Source organism: Prunus avium, chromosome 1 (genome assembly GCF_965620075.1).
Source record: "Prunus avium chromosome 1, drPruAviu1.hap1.1, whole genome shotgun sequence".
Taxonomy (NCBI): domain Eukaryota; kingdom Viridiplantae; phylum Streptophyta; class Magnoliopsida; order Rosales; family Rosaceae; genus Prunus; species Prunus avium.
The window spans coordinates 46606319-46620909 of NC_142284.1; the positions used below are offsets into that span (position 1 = coordinate 46606319).

Sequence of the window (14591 nt, forward strand, 5' to 3'; positions counted from 1 at the left end):
TAATTTATTGATGTCGTACATGATATATAATAACAGCTTAATTTTATTTATAGACATTGATGAGTTACAAGTAGAAAGTGAGGTAATGGCGCCAAAGCCTACAACAGAGAGGCAGGCAGAAGCAACAAGTTGGAACTATTGCCTTTGCCATTGGAAGTTTTTTTATTTGTATATAGATGGATTGGGGGTAAAACTCAAATCTATCTTTGTTTATTATCAGAATCTTGAACTCCCTGTCTCATCATTGCCACAAACTCCTCGTAGTTGATTCTCCCATCCTACAAAATTTAAATCAGTTAGTATTCAGTCAATTTCAGAGTATTGAAGTCTATGATGAAAAACACACAACAGAAACAGAAGGGAGTTACTTTATCAGTATCCACATCATCAATGATTTCATCTATAGTAGCTTCATCCCCCATCCCATATTTAGTCATTGCTTGTCTTAGCTCATCTCTTGTGATATACCTGCCAAGCTCAAACCACAAGTAGAATGAGGAACATCTAATTCCCAATAAAATTGATCGTCGCCGCACATAAACATGATTAAAAGTTTGAATGATCATCACTCCTCACAGGGGTTTAAGTCATTTATAGATTAATAGATCTCACATGAACGATGAGTTGAAGAAAACTAGTAAACTAACCCGCTCTGATCCTTGTCAAAGAACTGGAAAGCCTTGGACAAGTTTTCTTCCTTCTCCAGTTTATGGCGATGCATGGTAGCAGTGATGAATTCAGTGTAATCAATAGTCCCATTCTTGTCAATGTCAGCCTAACCACAAAAGCAAAACCAAATAAAAAATGTAACTGGATAATGCTGAGGAAAAGCCAACTGATCAAAAAGCTGAGCATGAAGATAGATTTTTCTAGTACTGACAGCATCCATCAGCTGTTCTATTTCTGTTTCACTAAGCTTAGATCCCAGCCTTGTCAATCCAGTTTTAAGTTCTTCAAATGTGATGCTGCCACTTCCATCTGTGTCCATGTTGTTGAACATTTGTTTCAGGCCATGAATTTCTTCTTCTGAAAGGTTTTCCGCTATTACCTACAAGGAAAAGAAGGCATCCAGGAAAAGCTATCAGCTTCTGAAAATTACGAAAATAGCAAATTTGGAGAAAGAATTGATGGTTAAGATCAGTTACCATCAGAGCAAGTTTCTTCAGCTTGTTCATTGCTCTGAACTGCTTCATCCTAATTAGAACAGCACTGTCAATTGGTTTGTCAGAGGCTTCACCGTCTTTCGTCATCCATGGATGTTCTGGTTAAAATACACACAATGTAAATGACATGAATGGATGACTTTCCCAATCAATTCAGTGCTCCACATCAAGGATGAACCCTAGATTGACTCAAGTTAGCTGTCAACAACAGGACACAAGCAATTATGCACTTACCGAGAACTTCAGCAGCTGTAATTCTTTTCTTAGCGTCTCTTGTTAACATTTTCTTGATGAGATCCTTTGCAGAATCAGAGATAGAAGGCCATGGGGAACTTTGCAAGTCAAGTTTGCCTTCTATAATTGCTTCAAATATCCCCTTTTCAGTCTCTAAAACAGAATTTGGGCACACAGAACAGATCAAAAGCGTAGAATTAAGATTAAAAACAAACTGTAAATAATTAACATCGGTTGATGAAACGCACACAGAGAGCAGCATAAAATGAAGCCATGCAAGTACACCTACCAGCCCAAAAGGGAGGCGCTCCAGCTAGAAGAATATATAAAATGACTCCAGCACTCCACACATCTATCTCCTTCCCATAATTTCGCTCCAACACTTCCGGGGCCACATAGTAGGCACTCCCAACAACGTCCCTGTACACTTTCCCTGCAGAGAATTGCTTACCAAGTCATTCCGATCATTAAATATATTTGTGTTGAGTGTTTCTTCATGTGACCGAAAAAACTAAATATATACCCTGCTCTATTATAAGTTGACAACTAGAGCTCTAAAATTATCGTGTTTTATGGTATTAGATATCAAGTACCATGGTAGTTTTAGTCAGTGCTCAGTGGTGTTTGATAGTGCCTCCCTGGGACAAACACCTGTGTGGAACGGGATAGCACTGTTATGCAATCTCATACTAATTACGCTATGTCACGTGTGATAACTTTTCCACTTGGCATATCGTGATTGGAAGGTACTATCCCATTTTCACACAAATTTTGCCAAAATTAAGAAGAGGAGAGGGAAAATTCACAAACACGAGTATCATGGTGACTTGATCTGAGAGCAAACCAATTAACACCCCATTAAACAGTGTTTCATTCACTAATGCATAATCTAGTCATGATGTGATGCTCCACATATTGCGTTTATTTTCTTTGTTCTGTTTGTCTTCTTCCTTATTTTTAAAATTGTTGACTTGGTTGACCTGTCTGTCGCATTCATCATTGACTTGGTCTTTTTCGACACACAATGGCATCAAATCTCTTCTACACTAGGCACCCTTTTTTAAACTAGCAATCATACATATGATTTTTCTGGACAATTATTCTTCATCCTTAAAGCAATAACTATGATTGATTCTTCAAATTCAGTGTAAACCAGATACTGCAGTACTAAAAAAGTCAGATTATAAAATCATTAAACAAACTAATTAAATAACGCAAATAAGAACACTCAACTAAGTTGCAGAAATAAGCCAGGCTAGAAATCGAAACAAAGACAAGGAAGACAGAAAGATATGGGCCTCAGAGTAATTAGTAAATAATTACCTTGCTCAATGAAGACAGAGAGTCCAAAATCGATGGCTTTAAGAGGGGCATTCTCATCCTTACTGACCAGCAAGAAATTCTCAGGCTTGAGGTCTCTATGCATCACCCCCATGAAGTGACACACATGAACCACATTCACAATCTGTCTGAAAATCTGAGCGGCTTGACGCTCAGAGTAGCTCCCTTTGGCAGTAATCCGATCAAAAAGCTCACCGCCGGAGCACAATTCCATGATCAAATGCAGATTCTGCCTGTCCTCATAAGCACCCTTGAATTCCACAATGTTGGGTTGCCCTGTGAGATGCTGAAGTATCATAATCTCCCTCCTGACATCGTCAATGTCCTTGCTGGTCGAAAGCTTTCGCCTTGATATGGACTTGCAGGCGTACCTTTTGCCCGTGGCCTTCTCTGTGCAAAGATGAGTGACACCAAACTGACCCCTTCCCAGCTCCTTTTCAAGGGTGTATAAGGTGTTTATGTCCACGTATGGCCTGCCCAGAATGGGTCCAATCTGAGTCTGAGATGACGAAGGGGTCTTGCCAAAAGAATTGCCTGGTTTATTATAAGCTGATGCATACGGGTTCGGTTTTGAAGAAGTGGTTTTATTGGATGTTTGCTGGTAGTGGGGAGGAGGTGAATCTGATGAGGAAGAGATTGGGATGTCACGGGATCGACATCTGGTGAAGCAGAGCCCCATTCTCCCTCTTGCGTATGTGTATGTGTATGTTAGAGAGAGAGAGACACAGAGACAGAAAGTTTGAGGCTTTTGGGTTTGTTTACAGGTTTTAACTCGTTCAGGAGCAGAGCATATTTAGTTGTTTGCTTCTTGCGCTGCGCTTTAATTTGTGCCTTGCTTTTCCCCTTTGGATTGTCCTGAGCATCATTCTTCGTCACTTAGCTACACTTTTCGCCCGCGTACGCTTTACTTTGCAATGCCTAAACAGAGACCTGCATTGACCGAAAAAAAAAAAACAGAGACCTGCCCACCGTTACCAATTTTGTCTCTCGCTTCAGTCTTACGCAATTCATTTCACGTGTATGTGCGTTTCGATTTTATGGCTCCCTCTCCCTTCTCTAAAATTCTTCTCTGCCCCGTTTTGATCCAACTTCTGGACTTGGATCTGAATATGAAATTGAATTGAACTTCTATGGCCCAATAAGCACTAGTTTGCAATACACAAATGTGGCCCATGGACTTCACAGAATTAAAGCGAAACAAGTTTCCCATAATATGAATTTTGTATATCGTCCACTTTAAAATTGACTTACTTTTGGGCTAATACTGTAAACCTTCAAAAAACAGCAATTCTAGGCATGGAACAAGAATTCTATAGGACCTTATATATGGTCTTTAAGTGAGGTTATATCTCTTAATTATTGGATTAAATTGATTTTTCGTTGGATCAAATTAGTTAGCCTCATCCAACAATTAAGAGATAAGACCTCACTTAAGGGCCATATATAAGGCCCTCACAATAAAATGACTTGGGCAGGAAAAAGCTAGACATTTACCACCTTGCATATCAACTCTCTAATATAAGAGGTGGAGCCCATCAATGCAATGGGATCCACCTCTATTAGAGTTATAGAGGTGGTGGTATGACTAGCATTTTTGTTAGAAAACAAAATAATAAAAAATCGTAAGAGAACACGTAGAGATGTACTTGTGATCACACCCAATAATTTCAGTGCCAATTAATTACTTGAGAAATGAGAACCACATTACATATATAAATGATTCAAAGGGAATCCCAATCTCAAATCTTAATTAACAAACGAATATCAGAAATTATATAATACAGCTCAAGTTTAATTAGTAGCATCAGCACAAAGGCACGCACACACAACGCTTAACTGAATCACCTGTTGCTATTGGCTGCAACAGTCAGAGTCACACATTTGGGGTGCACCTCATATCCACATTCAAGACATTGGTAAGCCCAACCTGATCCTTGTTCATCACAGTCACAGCATATAAAGGGTCCTCCTCCGTTGCCTTCCGATACCAAATTAAGCTCGTGCCGGTGCCCTCCATGGTACACCGACCTAGGGAGGCTCTTAGCCTCCTCATCCATTTTTTTCTCCAGCAGTTCCAATTTTGCCTCGGTGAAGGGATAGGCGTTTTCTTGGTACAAGTTGATGAGATTTCTACCCTGCTTGGTCACGGTTTTACCGTCAGGCCCTAAAATTACCAAACAAGGGATATCTTTGACATCAAAATGCTTGACAAGTTGTTTGATGTTTGGATCTCCAAAAGGCAACGCTAGCCATGGCATGGTGTCGAAGTAGGAGTCGAACGATGCTTGGTCACGATCACTGGACACAAATACTATCTCGAAGTCCTCTCCATCTACCAGCATTTGCTCCTTAATCTTCTGGTTGATGGAGATCAGCCGAGGAGTAAAATTAACGCATGGACGGCACCAATGAGCTGAGAAGTAGAGTCCAATTGTTTTGCCTACCAATGAAGTAACAGGCACCTGCATGCATGCAGCATGCACAAGATAATAGACATCCATGCATATTATTATTATTATATATATAGGCAGTGGTACATGCATGATGCATGGATATATACAAGGAAAAGTTACCTGTTTAGGCGTGGGGTGACCCAAAAGATAGTCTCTGTCGTGGTTTGTTAGTAAATTTGTCAAAGTTTGGTTCTCATGCCTCGTTCTCTCCTCATCTTGCAATTCTTCCAACCTTTGTTTTGTAAAAGGGAAGGCTTCCACCCCGTAGCGGTAAATAAGTTCAACTCCATCGCGCAGTGTGGCCTCGTCTTTATTATCGTTAGGCTGTAAAATAACCAAGCTGGGAATGCCTTCTATGTCAAACCTACGGTTCAAAGCTTTCTTGGTGTCCAAATCAGAGAAGGGAATGGCCAGCCATGGCATGCATGCATGGTAGATGTTAAAGGCATCGGCGTCTTCATCAGACGAGATGTACACAATCTCAAAATTAGACCCACTACTCTTGAGCTGCTCATAGATGCCAACCAGGACTTGGTTGAAGTTCCAGCATGGCGGGTACCAGTTGGCTGAGAAGTAGAGCCCTATGATCTTCCCCTCAAGATCACAAACTTTCACCTGCCACAAGCAAAACGCTCTTGAATCTTGATATATCTATAACTTGCTTTCCCTTTCTTTTTCATACTAATTAGAATTGAGAATATATATATTGAGGATAAGGACAATTGAATACCACCTTTTTTCTTTTGTTTCGAAAGACATATATATATTCTTAAGAACTATTCCCAGGCCAAATATAAACCCGATTGAAGTGGATGAGATCAGTAACCATAATCAGATTAATGGATGGGAATATGGAGGGCTTGAATAATTCCGACAAGGGAACAGATGAGATCAGATCATCACTAGGTCAGTGGCGAAATAAGCCTAAGATTGCCAGCAGCACCGAATAGTTTCCCGAAACTTTTCCACCAAGGAACAGGATAGGGGCTCTAGAATCTACAAAAGCTCGAAAGCGATGTTTCACCAAAAATACAAGTGGATGGGTGCCAGTGGACCACGTGTTATACCAATAACGTGAATGTGGGGCAAAATTGATATAATTAAGGTGCCACATGTCGATTTAGAGTGGTTCTTCTCCATAGACAGCCAACGCGGCTGTTGCCCATCTTCCTTTTGATTAAGACATCAATTGGCATGTGCATCCCGTGACATCTACCATAGAATATGGATAGTAGCATACCATCCGAGTTTACAATTAACTTTTCGCTTTTAACCCTCAAAGAGAAGACAAGATAAAAATGAGAATCCATTGACAGTGAATTTTAGCATACCATCCGAGTTTACACATAAAAAGTCGTTGGTTTTTTACCCTATCTTTTCAGCCGTGGAAAATTACATTCTTTTAATTAAAAAGAAGAGTAGAACGCATTAATTATACTCCGGAGGAGTGAGTGAGTGAGTGACCGACCAAAGAAAATTAACAATCTATACATTGCAAGAATCAAACATAGTTCAAAACCTTGTTTGTTTTTCATGGACTATTTCGGCCACCAACTTAAGACAGAAAATAAAAAAGGAGAACGAACAACCATGGAGAATGGGAACTACAATACAATCAGAACAAGTGATAAAAACTTTTACAACATTTGAATGGCATACACGTTTGCTTTGTTTAATAACACATTTCTGTTATTCACCATCAACATGCACTTACGTACACATTTGTTTCGCTTAGCTACCCATACATGATGAATAATAAACAACTATATTCAATCAAAATGTTCAACTCTCGGTGCCTTCAACCAAACCAAGGTTTATAATTTCCCTTTTTCTTCTTCTGGATTGTTAACTTTGCTAACTTTTTTTATACATAAAATACCAAATAAAATAAGACTTAAGTACGTTACGTACACACATATATTACCCAAAACATGAACAATATGGATACTTGTTATAAGATTAATCAGGAGTGAGTGTGTATGAATTTAGTATATTATCGCATCTCTCAATAGGAAAAGTCATTTTTTTTAAAAAAGTTAATTAGGTACTAATTCAAGATAAATCTGGTACTAATATCCAAGTTTGTCTATCATTATTGTCAATATGAGTAAGTAAAATAAGCTGATGATTCAAGCTAGTTCAAGACAAATCTGCCACCCACCAAATCTAAATCTATCTCAACCTACCTCAAATAATCCTGGTTTTTTCATTTAAATTCTTAAAGATCTAGGGGGAAAATACGTTGCAACTAACAATTATGGTAATATTTTATTTTAGAGAAATGGTACGATATTTTATGCTTATGCGAAATAGCACGATATTTCAGAATCATTGAATCGGATTGCAGAAAATTGTTGCAAGTTGCAACTGATAATTCTAGAAAGTTCCGTACATCCAGTTGAATTAGTATATTTAATGAAATTTGTAGGTTTTATTCCAAAAACGAAACTCTATTACTCGGAAAGAAAATATCAACTATTTCAATACAAAAGTTCAATTAGTTAACGTTGTTCATCACAAACACTCAAGTTTACTTTTCTCTGAAACAACTTTTCCGGTGTAAAGGTCTTAACAGTACGTAGTAGCTAGCTGTACAGAAATTTATGGAGAGAGAGAGAGAGAGAGAGAACCTGATTTCCAGTTGGAGAAAGAAGAAAGTCACGATCTTTGGAGGCCAGGAGAGATGAAACTCTGGAGCTTGAGACGGTGTCGGCATCAGAAGCTGCGCCACCGTTGCTTACAGCTTGACAATCATGATTGATCTTCAGGTTCATCTCCTTCGTCATATATATCTGTTGAGCTACAAGACGCACACAAGAGTACCGCAGGCTCTAATAAAATCCAAAACTGAAAAGAAGCCTCCAGTACGCTTATATATTCCAAGGAAGAAGAACCTTATTCTTCTTACTTACCACGTCATTAAGTACATCGTGTGCTAATTAATTCAGCCCCATCATATTCATATTCATACATACATACATACATCAAAACTCCAACACAAAGCATTCATCAATCTGAATCTCCCCAAGCCAAGAGACACAAATTACCTACTTGTAGCGCACCTGGCAAAACTGATGCTTGTTCAATCACCACCGCAATTTGTATCCAAAACATCCACGCTTATCTGTCCCCACTTTGAAAGGTGAACCCAAGCAAACCATAAGCTGCCACATGTTTAGGTAATTGGTTGGTCCATAGACGAGCATGCTAGGATGCCTTTTCTTTTCTATTATATATATCGTCATGACTCATGCTATTTATATTTGGGTAATGGGTTGGCACTTGGCAACAATGCAGAGGCAAGGTCCGTGTAGTCATAAAGGATTTTGAATTGATGGTCGTGATTTGTGAAAGCCATACCAACAGAGAGGGACACCTGTCTCTCTACTTTCTTTCCCACTTTCTCTTTTTCTCTTCAACTTCAACTCCAACTATTCCTTCTTCCCTTTTCCTGGAAAATACGAGAGCCCTTTACCTTTTACGTACCAGCTGCAATCCAACGGCGTCAACCAAACACTCAAACAAATAAGACTAAAATCACAATTATGAAAAACGTCCAATAAATAAGGGTAAAAGCTCTTGTTATCTAATTAACAAGTCAAATTAATTAGAGCTGATGAGATCCCCACTTTACACCCGAGTTTGAATTCCCCTTCCTCATCTTATTTTGACGTTCAAAACGCACGACAAGTGGTGTCACGTGCAGCTACATGGGAAGTTGTTGGCTTGCTCTCAATAACCTACAATCATTTAGAATATAACTGGGTCCCACCAGAAGTTATCTTTTAAACACCGATGCCACCTGTCCTTCCGCATTGCATTTGCATTGTTGTGACTTGTGACATTGTCGAAGAAAGAGAAAGCCAAAGTGATCATCTAATTAGATAAAGAGTTCGTGACCTGCAAGCCAGCGATTGTAGGCTCCGTGTCCTCTTAAACTATGAACACGTGGCGTGAGGAAGTATTTCGGCTACACGCCTGTACTTTTTAAAAAATTTAAAGACTTGGAAAAAGAAAAGTATAAAAGAATAGGGAAAAGTGGTTCAGCTCAGGGCCCATGACCCAAGGTTGACTCACTCTTGTGGTGGGTTGCCGTTAATATTTTAACGGATTTTGGAAATTCCGCGTTCCAACGTTTCGCGTGCGAGTTTGGTTGGGTTACTTTACTTGGGTATATATAGGACTTGAATATTTCAGTGGGCTTTGGGTTCTCCAGCTCAAAATGAAAACACATTGGGCTAAACCCAAGATATTTTTAATCACTCTCAAAATTAAGAGGCCCATGTGAATTTGTAGGTTTGGATCATCCTCCTTCAAATCCATAATCCAAATGAGAATTGCCCTTTGATGGGGGTGCAACTTGTAAGCTTTTTTACGATATGAAGTAAAGACAATGTGTAAAATTAACACGGGCATGTTTATTTTTCAGGAATGGGTATTGGAATGATTTCAATGCTTGATTTCACCTACGTTTATTAACACATAAGAAATCATAAATTTCATCAGTTATATTTTAAAATTCATAATCGAATACCTTTAAAATCAAGAATAAGACCAACCAAGAGGAATAGTTGATCCGATTCCAATACTTTGATTTATCTAAATTTCTTGATTCATGACTTCCCCTGCCTTGAAGTTGATGTTTTATCACGTAGCAAAAACGCATAGAAATCAAAATATGCCTTTAAGAAGATCGTCTCAATGAGAAAGGGTGTATGAAATCTCCAAGTAGTTAATTTGGAATAAACTGAACAATAAATCTAGAATGTAATAGTAATACGAACCATTTACACAGCTAAGCATTCCACCATTGCCTACCTTTTCTGAGTATGTAAAACCCAACCCGATGATTCCGGAGGAGTTAAGTCCTCCTCTGTATCTGTACTGTATCTCACAATATTGGAAATTTGTGTAGAATTTTATTGTCTACTTAAATGAAAAGCTGTTCTCACAGTAATAAGTGTTACAGCTGGAGTATGCATATCAATTACCCCTTTGAACTCGAAGAAACATACACAGCTAGCGAACTGCAATCAAACAATTTAGACACAAATTTGGACACGTAGCGTGCAATCAAATCATTTCTGGTGGAAGAAATACAACTTTCAGATGGGGGATTGAATGAATACTGCCAGCGCACCCAGCGCATGGACTTTGGGGGTCAAACTGGTCAATTACCATTCACCAACTCACTGACGTGGCCCTACGGCGCACACACACCCGCAAGAGATATGCTACTGTGTAGTGTAGCGAGTTCATACTGGCAGTGTAGCAGTCACACAGCTCAGCACAATCATGAGACCCAGCCCAGGTGACCCAACCCAACCTACCATTTTAATTCATGTTAACAAATTTTATTTCACTTTATGTAGAAGAAGTCAGAAAATTTTAATAATATTCAAAATAATAAATTAATAATTAATTAAGTTGATACATACAGTAGCAGTAGGCGTAATCGGGGCGATGAATATCAGCAGATTCAACAGTACCCCAGTACATTAGTGGACATTTTCTCTAATATCCTTTTTTCTCCTTTTCTTGTATCTTAATTAATTAGCAGGGATTTTCAGAACAAGTGACAGAGTACTGTGGAAGATCCTGATGAAGGTGGAGTTTGGCCCTACAAACTGGACAAAAGGAATGCTTAGAAAGCCAGGTGTCGGCGCATAGCAGATGGAAAGCGTGATTGCAACCGGGAACCAGCCGAGCCACTTGCTCTCCCTCTATCTCGTCGAGACACACCGCGCACTCCGTCCTCTCCGTCGTCAACTCTTTCCCTGTGATTTTAGGCAACTTGTCGAGTTCAGAGGCTGACAACCCCTTTTGGGAAACCTGCTTCACCGGCAACCCAACCTCGAGCTGCTCCTGGTTACTCGTAGCATACCATAACAGGCAGATGTACACTACGAAAACAGCGCTGATGCCCACGCTTGGTAGAAGCAGAGCCATAAACACCGAAACAAGCATTTCTTTTCTTTCTCAATGGATCAATTTATTTACGCCAGTATAGGGTGGCTGGCTTGGCTAGTGGTGTTTGCGGAGAAGCTCAAGTGATGGGTACTGCACTCAACTGGTGGTGGTGTTAACTGCAAAACATATAGCCGAAAATAGGGTTTTGTAACCTTCTAGAAAACAAAACAAAACAGAAACAGAAAAAGAAGTGAAAGCTGGGGAATTAAATATGATCGTTTAGGGAGATGGATCTGAGGTGGGAAAGTGAGGTGTTGCCGGGGTGGTTTACAGTAACCAAAGGTGACGTGTGTATCGGTTTTTTTGGGTGCGTAACGGCTCCATTTGGAAGGAGATCGATATCATGGATACCTCATTTCTCTTTCACTCCTTTTCCTTGGCTGGCTGCCTCTTCACGCGTTTCGTATTTCACAAGTTTTGGAAACTTTTTAAGTCCACGTGGGCCCTCATTATGTGCGCTGGGCTCTGCAACAAACTTATCCCTGGTTTCCGCTTTCATTATCCACATACACTGCGGGCTACCCGATAGGCCCAAACTTAAAACTAATTGGATTTAATTTGAACGATACCAACCCAATAGATTTTTCCGCATCGGTTGCATTGGAAATCCTACCATCTAATTTGTCCATAAACCAGGGAAGTTACAACGTCCTTCTACTGTTTCATTTTCGTCAAAATTCAGGGAAGATACAATTTCACCGGCCATGAAATAATCAAATATTTTTCAGAATAGTCAAAGTAAAATTAAAAAAATAAGGGGAAGAAGTCGTTGCTGTAGGCTGTGTGTATATATATCTATCTATCTAGTCTTGGTCTAGCAGCTCAGGTGATTTACCTTCCTTGCACAATCCGCTCGACGAAAAAAATGCACAGAATCTTCATGTTATTACACACAGCTTGGGTGTTGTTGGTGGTCTTTGTTTTGAAGGGATGTGCACAAAACTTACCCCCTGCAAAATACGATGGGTTCGTGTACGGCCATCACCGAGTTGACTCGGATTCGATCCTGATTGAAGCGTTCTTCGACCCGGTGTGCCCAGACAGTAGGGACGCCTGGCCACCCCTCAAACAAGCCCTCCGGCACTACGCTCCTCGCATTTCGGTGGTGGTTCACCTGTTACCGTTGCCGTAAGTAGACATATTTCTCTCTCTCTCTCTCTCTCTCTTTTGCTTTTCGGCTCTCCTTTTGGTTTTCAGAAAACGCCTGGGAAAAGAATATAAGAAACAGAACGAAACGATCAATCAAACAAGCATAGCTTTTGAGAAACCGACTGCATGGCTTAATTTATTATATAAAACGCCAGATTTATGTTTTAACTGGGAGTTATGATTCTCTTTAATTGCCAATGGCCAATGATTTCTGGGCTTGAATTGAATTCAGATATTATAAAGAAAACTTAAAAGTGAATAAGAAACTATTAGACTGACCAATTGAATTCACCAGGGTTAATTTCCAAAATTAATAATTGAGACATTGGTAAATTTTTCATGATCCTGATTTATCTGCCCATTTGTCTGTCAACTGTTGAAATGTATAGTTTTTTTTTACCTTGCTAAACTTGCACAGTAGTTACAAAATACTCTCGTTTCTGAAACTGCAGTTACCATGACAATGCTTTTGTTAGCTCTCGTGTACTACACATCGTAAATCAGCTGAACGCTTCTGCTACATTCCCATTGTTGGAGTGGTTCTTCAAGAATCAGGTTAACACTTGCTTGTTTGTTTATAGCATATTCAAATTCTTTTTGGGTGCTAATTCTGTACTTCATTTTTCATTTGCTGCGCTGATTAGGCATTGACTTGCATCTCCTGTACTTCTCCTGATTGTGTACTTGGGTCTTGTATATAAATAGTCACATGTGGTGGCTAGCTACTATTGGTCTATCTGAACTAGAGATTGAATTTTGCAGACTGCCTCTCATTCGTGTCCATCACTCAGCTGTTTTCTTCTTTTATTTTTTATTTTTATTTTTATTTTTATAAAAGGAAATAAAAAATGATAATTTACTTGGCTGGATTTCATTCTCTTATTTCTCCTATGAAATCTTTTACTTTCATTCGTTTGTGTAGAAAAAGGCTTGGTTGCTTGATAGTTTATTAGCCAATATATTGATGTGTTGTTAACTTGTTCCACAAAATTAAACAGGAGAAGTATTATAATGCACAAACTCGCAACCTTTCCAGAGTTGCAGTTGCAAATGACATTGTCAACTCTGTCACAGAAGTAGTTGGGAACTCCTATCATAGTGACCTTGAATCCGGCCTCAATGACCGGAAAACGGATCTCAAAACTAGGGTTTCCTTCAAGGTAATGTAGTATATGTTCATTTCTTTTTTACATATGTTTCAATTGGTGTGATAATTAGGCACATTTTTCAGGATATATTAACTACCAGTGTTTATCAGTATCTTTGATTCATTTTTATTGAGTTTTGGATTCAATCATCAAGTTTGCCCAATCTGTTTTTTTCATGTTGAATGTCTTTTGACATGCAGTATAGCGCTTCAAGAGGGGTGTATGCAACGCCAACTTTCTTTATAAATGGATTTGTATTGCCTGATGCTGGCTCCCCTACAGATTTTAATGGATGGAAAAAAACCATTGACCCATTAGTTGGCAATGAGGTGCCAAAGAACCAGGAAAATCTGCACTTCTTCTTGTGAAGGATGAGCTAATAATTGATTCAGGTGCTTTGGTTGGTTGAAGAATAAACTCAACAGTGCTGGTTTCAATTAATTGTATAAATGTAAGTCATGGAAATAAATGATCTGTAACATTGCTGAAAATTGGATCTAGTCTGCTTAAAACATTTGTACCTCTTATAATGTAGTATTGCAATTAGCCTTGTTTGAATTATGATCAAGCGCACAACATTGTTGGGAAGGTGTTTTCATGTGTTTTAAGTTTTCCAATTAGCAATTGTAAAAGGACAGGAAAAAAGGTCAGTTTTATCCTTGATTATTTATGGCATGTTTACTAATCGTAATGGGAATCAAAATAAAGAGTTGAACTCCGATTACAAATTACTCTTGTGTTTACTTCATATAAAGAAATGAAAGAACAAGCGGCACTCACATAAAATCAGGAATTTAACTCTTGATTTTTGAGGAATTGGCCTCTTGGGTGAGAGGTGGTATTCTAATTCCCGGAGAACTAGCGGATCAATAATTTATCTTTTTTACCCATTATATTCTCACATAAAATTTAAAATTCCAAATTTACCATCCATTTTAAACCAATAATTTATTTAGAACAAGTGCATTTTAGTAATCAAACTACTTTCAATTCCAATTCATGATAATTTAGTAAACAACTTATAAGGAATCAATACCATTCTTATCCCAATTCCACAAAGTTTAGTAAACAACTTTAATGGAGAGCTAGCTTTTTTACTTCTTTTCTGATTTTCTCCTTCACCCCCTTTTTTC

The 14591-nt window shown here is 38.8% G+C and overlaps 4 protein-coding genes across 5 annotated transcripts; 1 reads left to right on the top strand and 3 right to left on the bottom strand.

Moving 5' to 3' along the window:
• Positions 1-27: 27 nt before the first annotated feature.
• Positions 28-3668, bottom strand: CPK29 (calcium-dependent protein kinase 29). Its single transcript, XM_021971802.2, has 8 exons — positions 2721-3668; positions 1687-1830; positions 1398-1550; positions 1146-1261; positions 881-1048; positions 648-775; positions 369-468; positions 28-278 (listed from the first exon to the last, which is right to left on the bottom strand). Exons 1-8 carry the CDS (start codon positions 3415-3417, stop codon positions 201-203), a joined length of 1584 nt encoding a protein of 527 aa, XP_021827494.1. The 5' UTR covers positions 3418-3668; the 3' UTR covers positions 28-200.
• Positions 3669-4381: 713 nt separating this feature from the next.
• Positions 4382-8399, bottom strand: LOC110768124 (putative nucleoredoxin 2). The gene is made up of 3 exons (XM_021971811.2): positions 7822-8399; positions 5312-5806; positions 4382-5200 (listed from the first exon to the last, which is right to left on the bottom strand). The coding sequence occupies exons 1-3, from the start codon at positions 7975-7977 to the stop codon at positions 4580-4582; spliced, it is 1272 nt and encodes a 423-aa protein (XP_021827503.1). The 5' UTR covers positions 7978-8399; the 3' UTR covers positions 4382-4579.
• Positions 8400-10082: 1683 nt separating this feature from the next.
• On the bottom strand, positions 10083-11549 carry LOC110768140 (RING/U-box superfamily protein). 2 transcript variants are annotated; one of them, XR_015833006.1, is made up of 2 exons: positions 10630-11549; positions 10083-10517 (listed from the first exon to the last, which is right to left on the bottom strand). XR_015833006.1 is itself a non-coding variant. In XM_088247313.1 (1 exon), exon 1 carries the CDS (start codon positions 11156-11158, stop codon positions 10745-10747), a length of 414 nt encoding a protein of 137 aa, XP_088103439.1. In that variant the 5' UTR covers positions 11159-11549; the 3' UTR covers positions 10578-10744. The 2 variants fall into 2 exon arrangements, 1 of the variants encoding a protein (XP_088103439.1); XM_088247313.1 differs by lacking the exon at positions 10083-10517 and having other exon boundaries at positions 10578-11549.
• A 287-nt stretch (positions 11550-11836) lies between these two features.
• On the top strand, positions 11837-14019 carry LOC110768380 (Thioredoxin superfamily protein). The gene is made up of 4 exons (XM_021972108.2): positions 11837-12289; positions 12763-12865; positions 13309-13470; positions 13659-14019. The coding sequence occupies exons 1-4, from the start codon at positions 12027-12029 to the stop codon at positions 13824-13826; spliced, it is 696 nt and encodes a 231-aa protein (XP_021827800.1). The 5' UTR covers positions 11837-12026; the 3' UTR covers positions 13827-14019.
• The last annotated feature ends 572 nt before the right edge of the window (positions 14020-14591 follow it).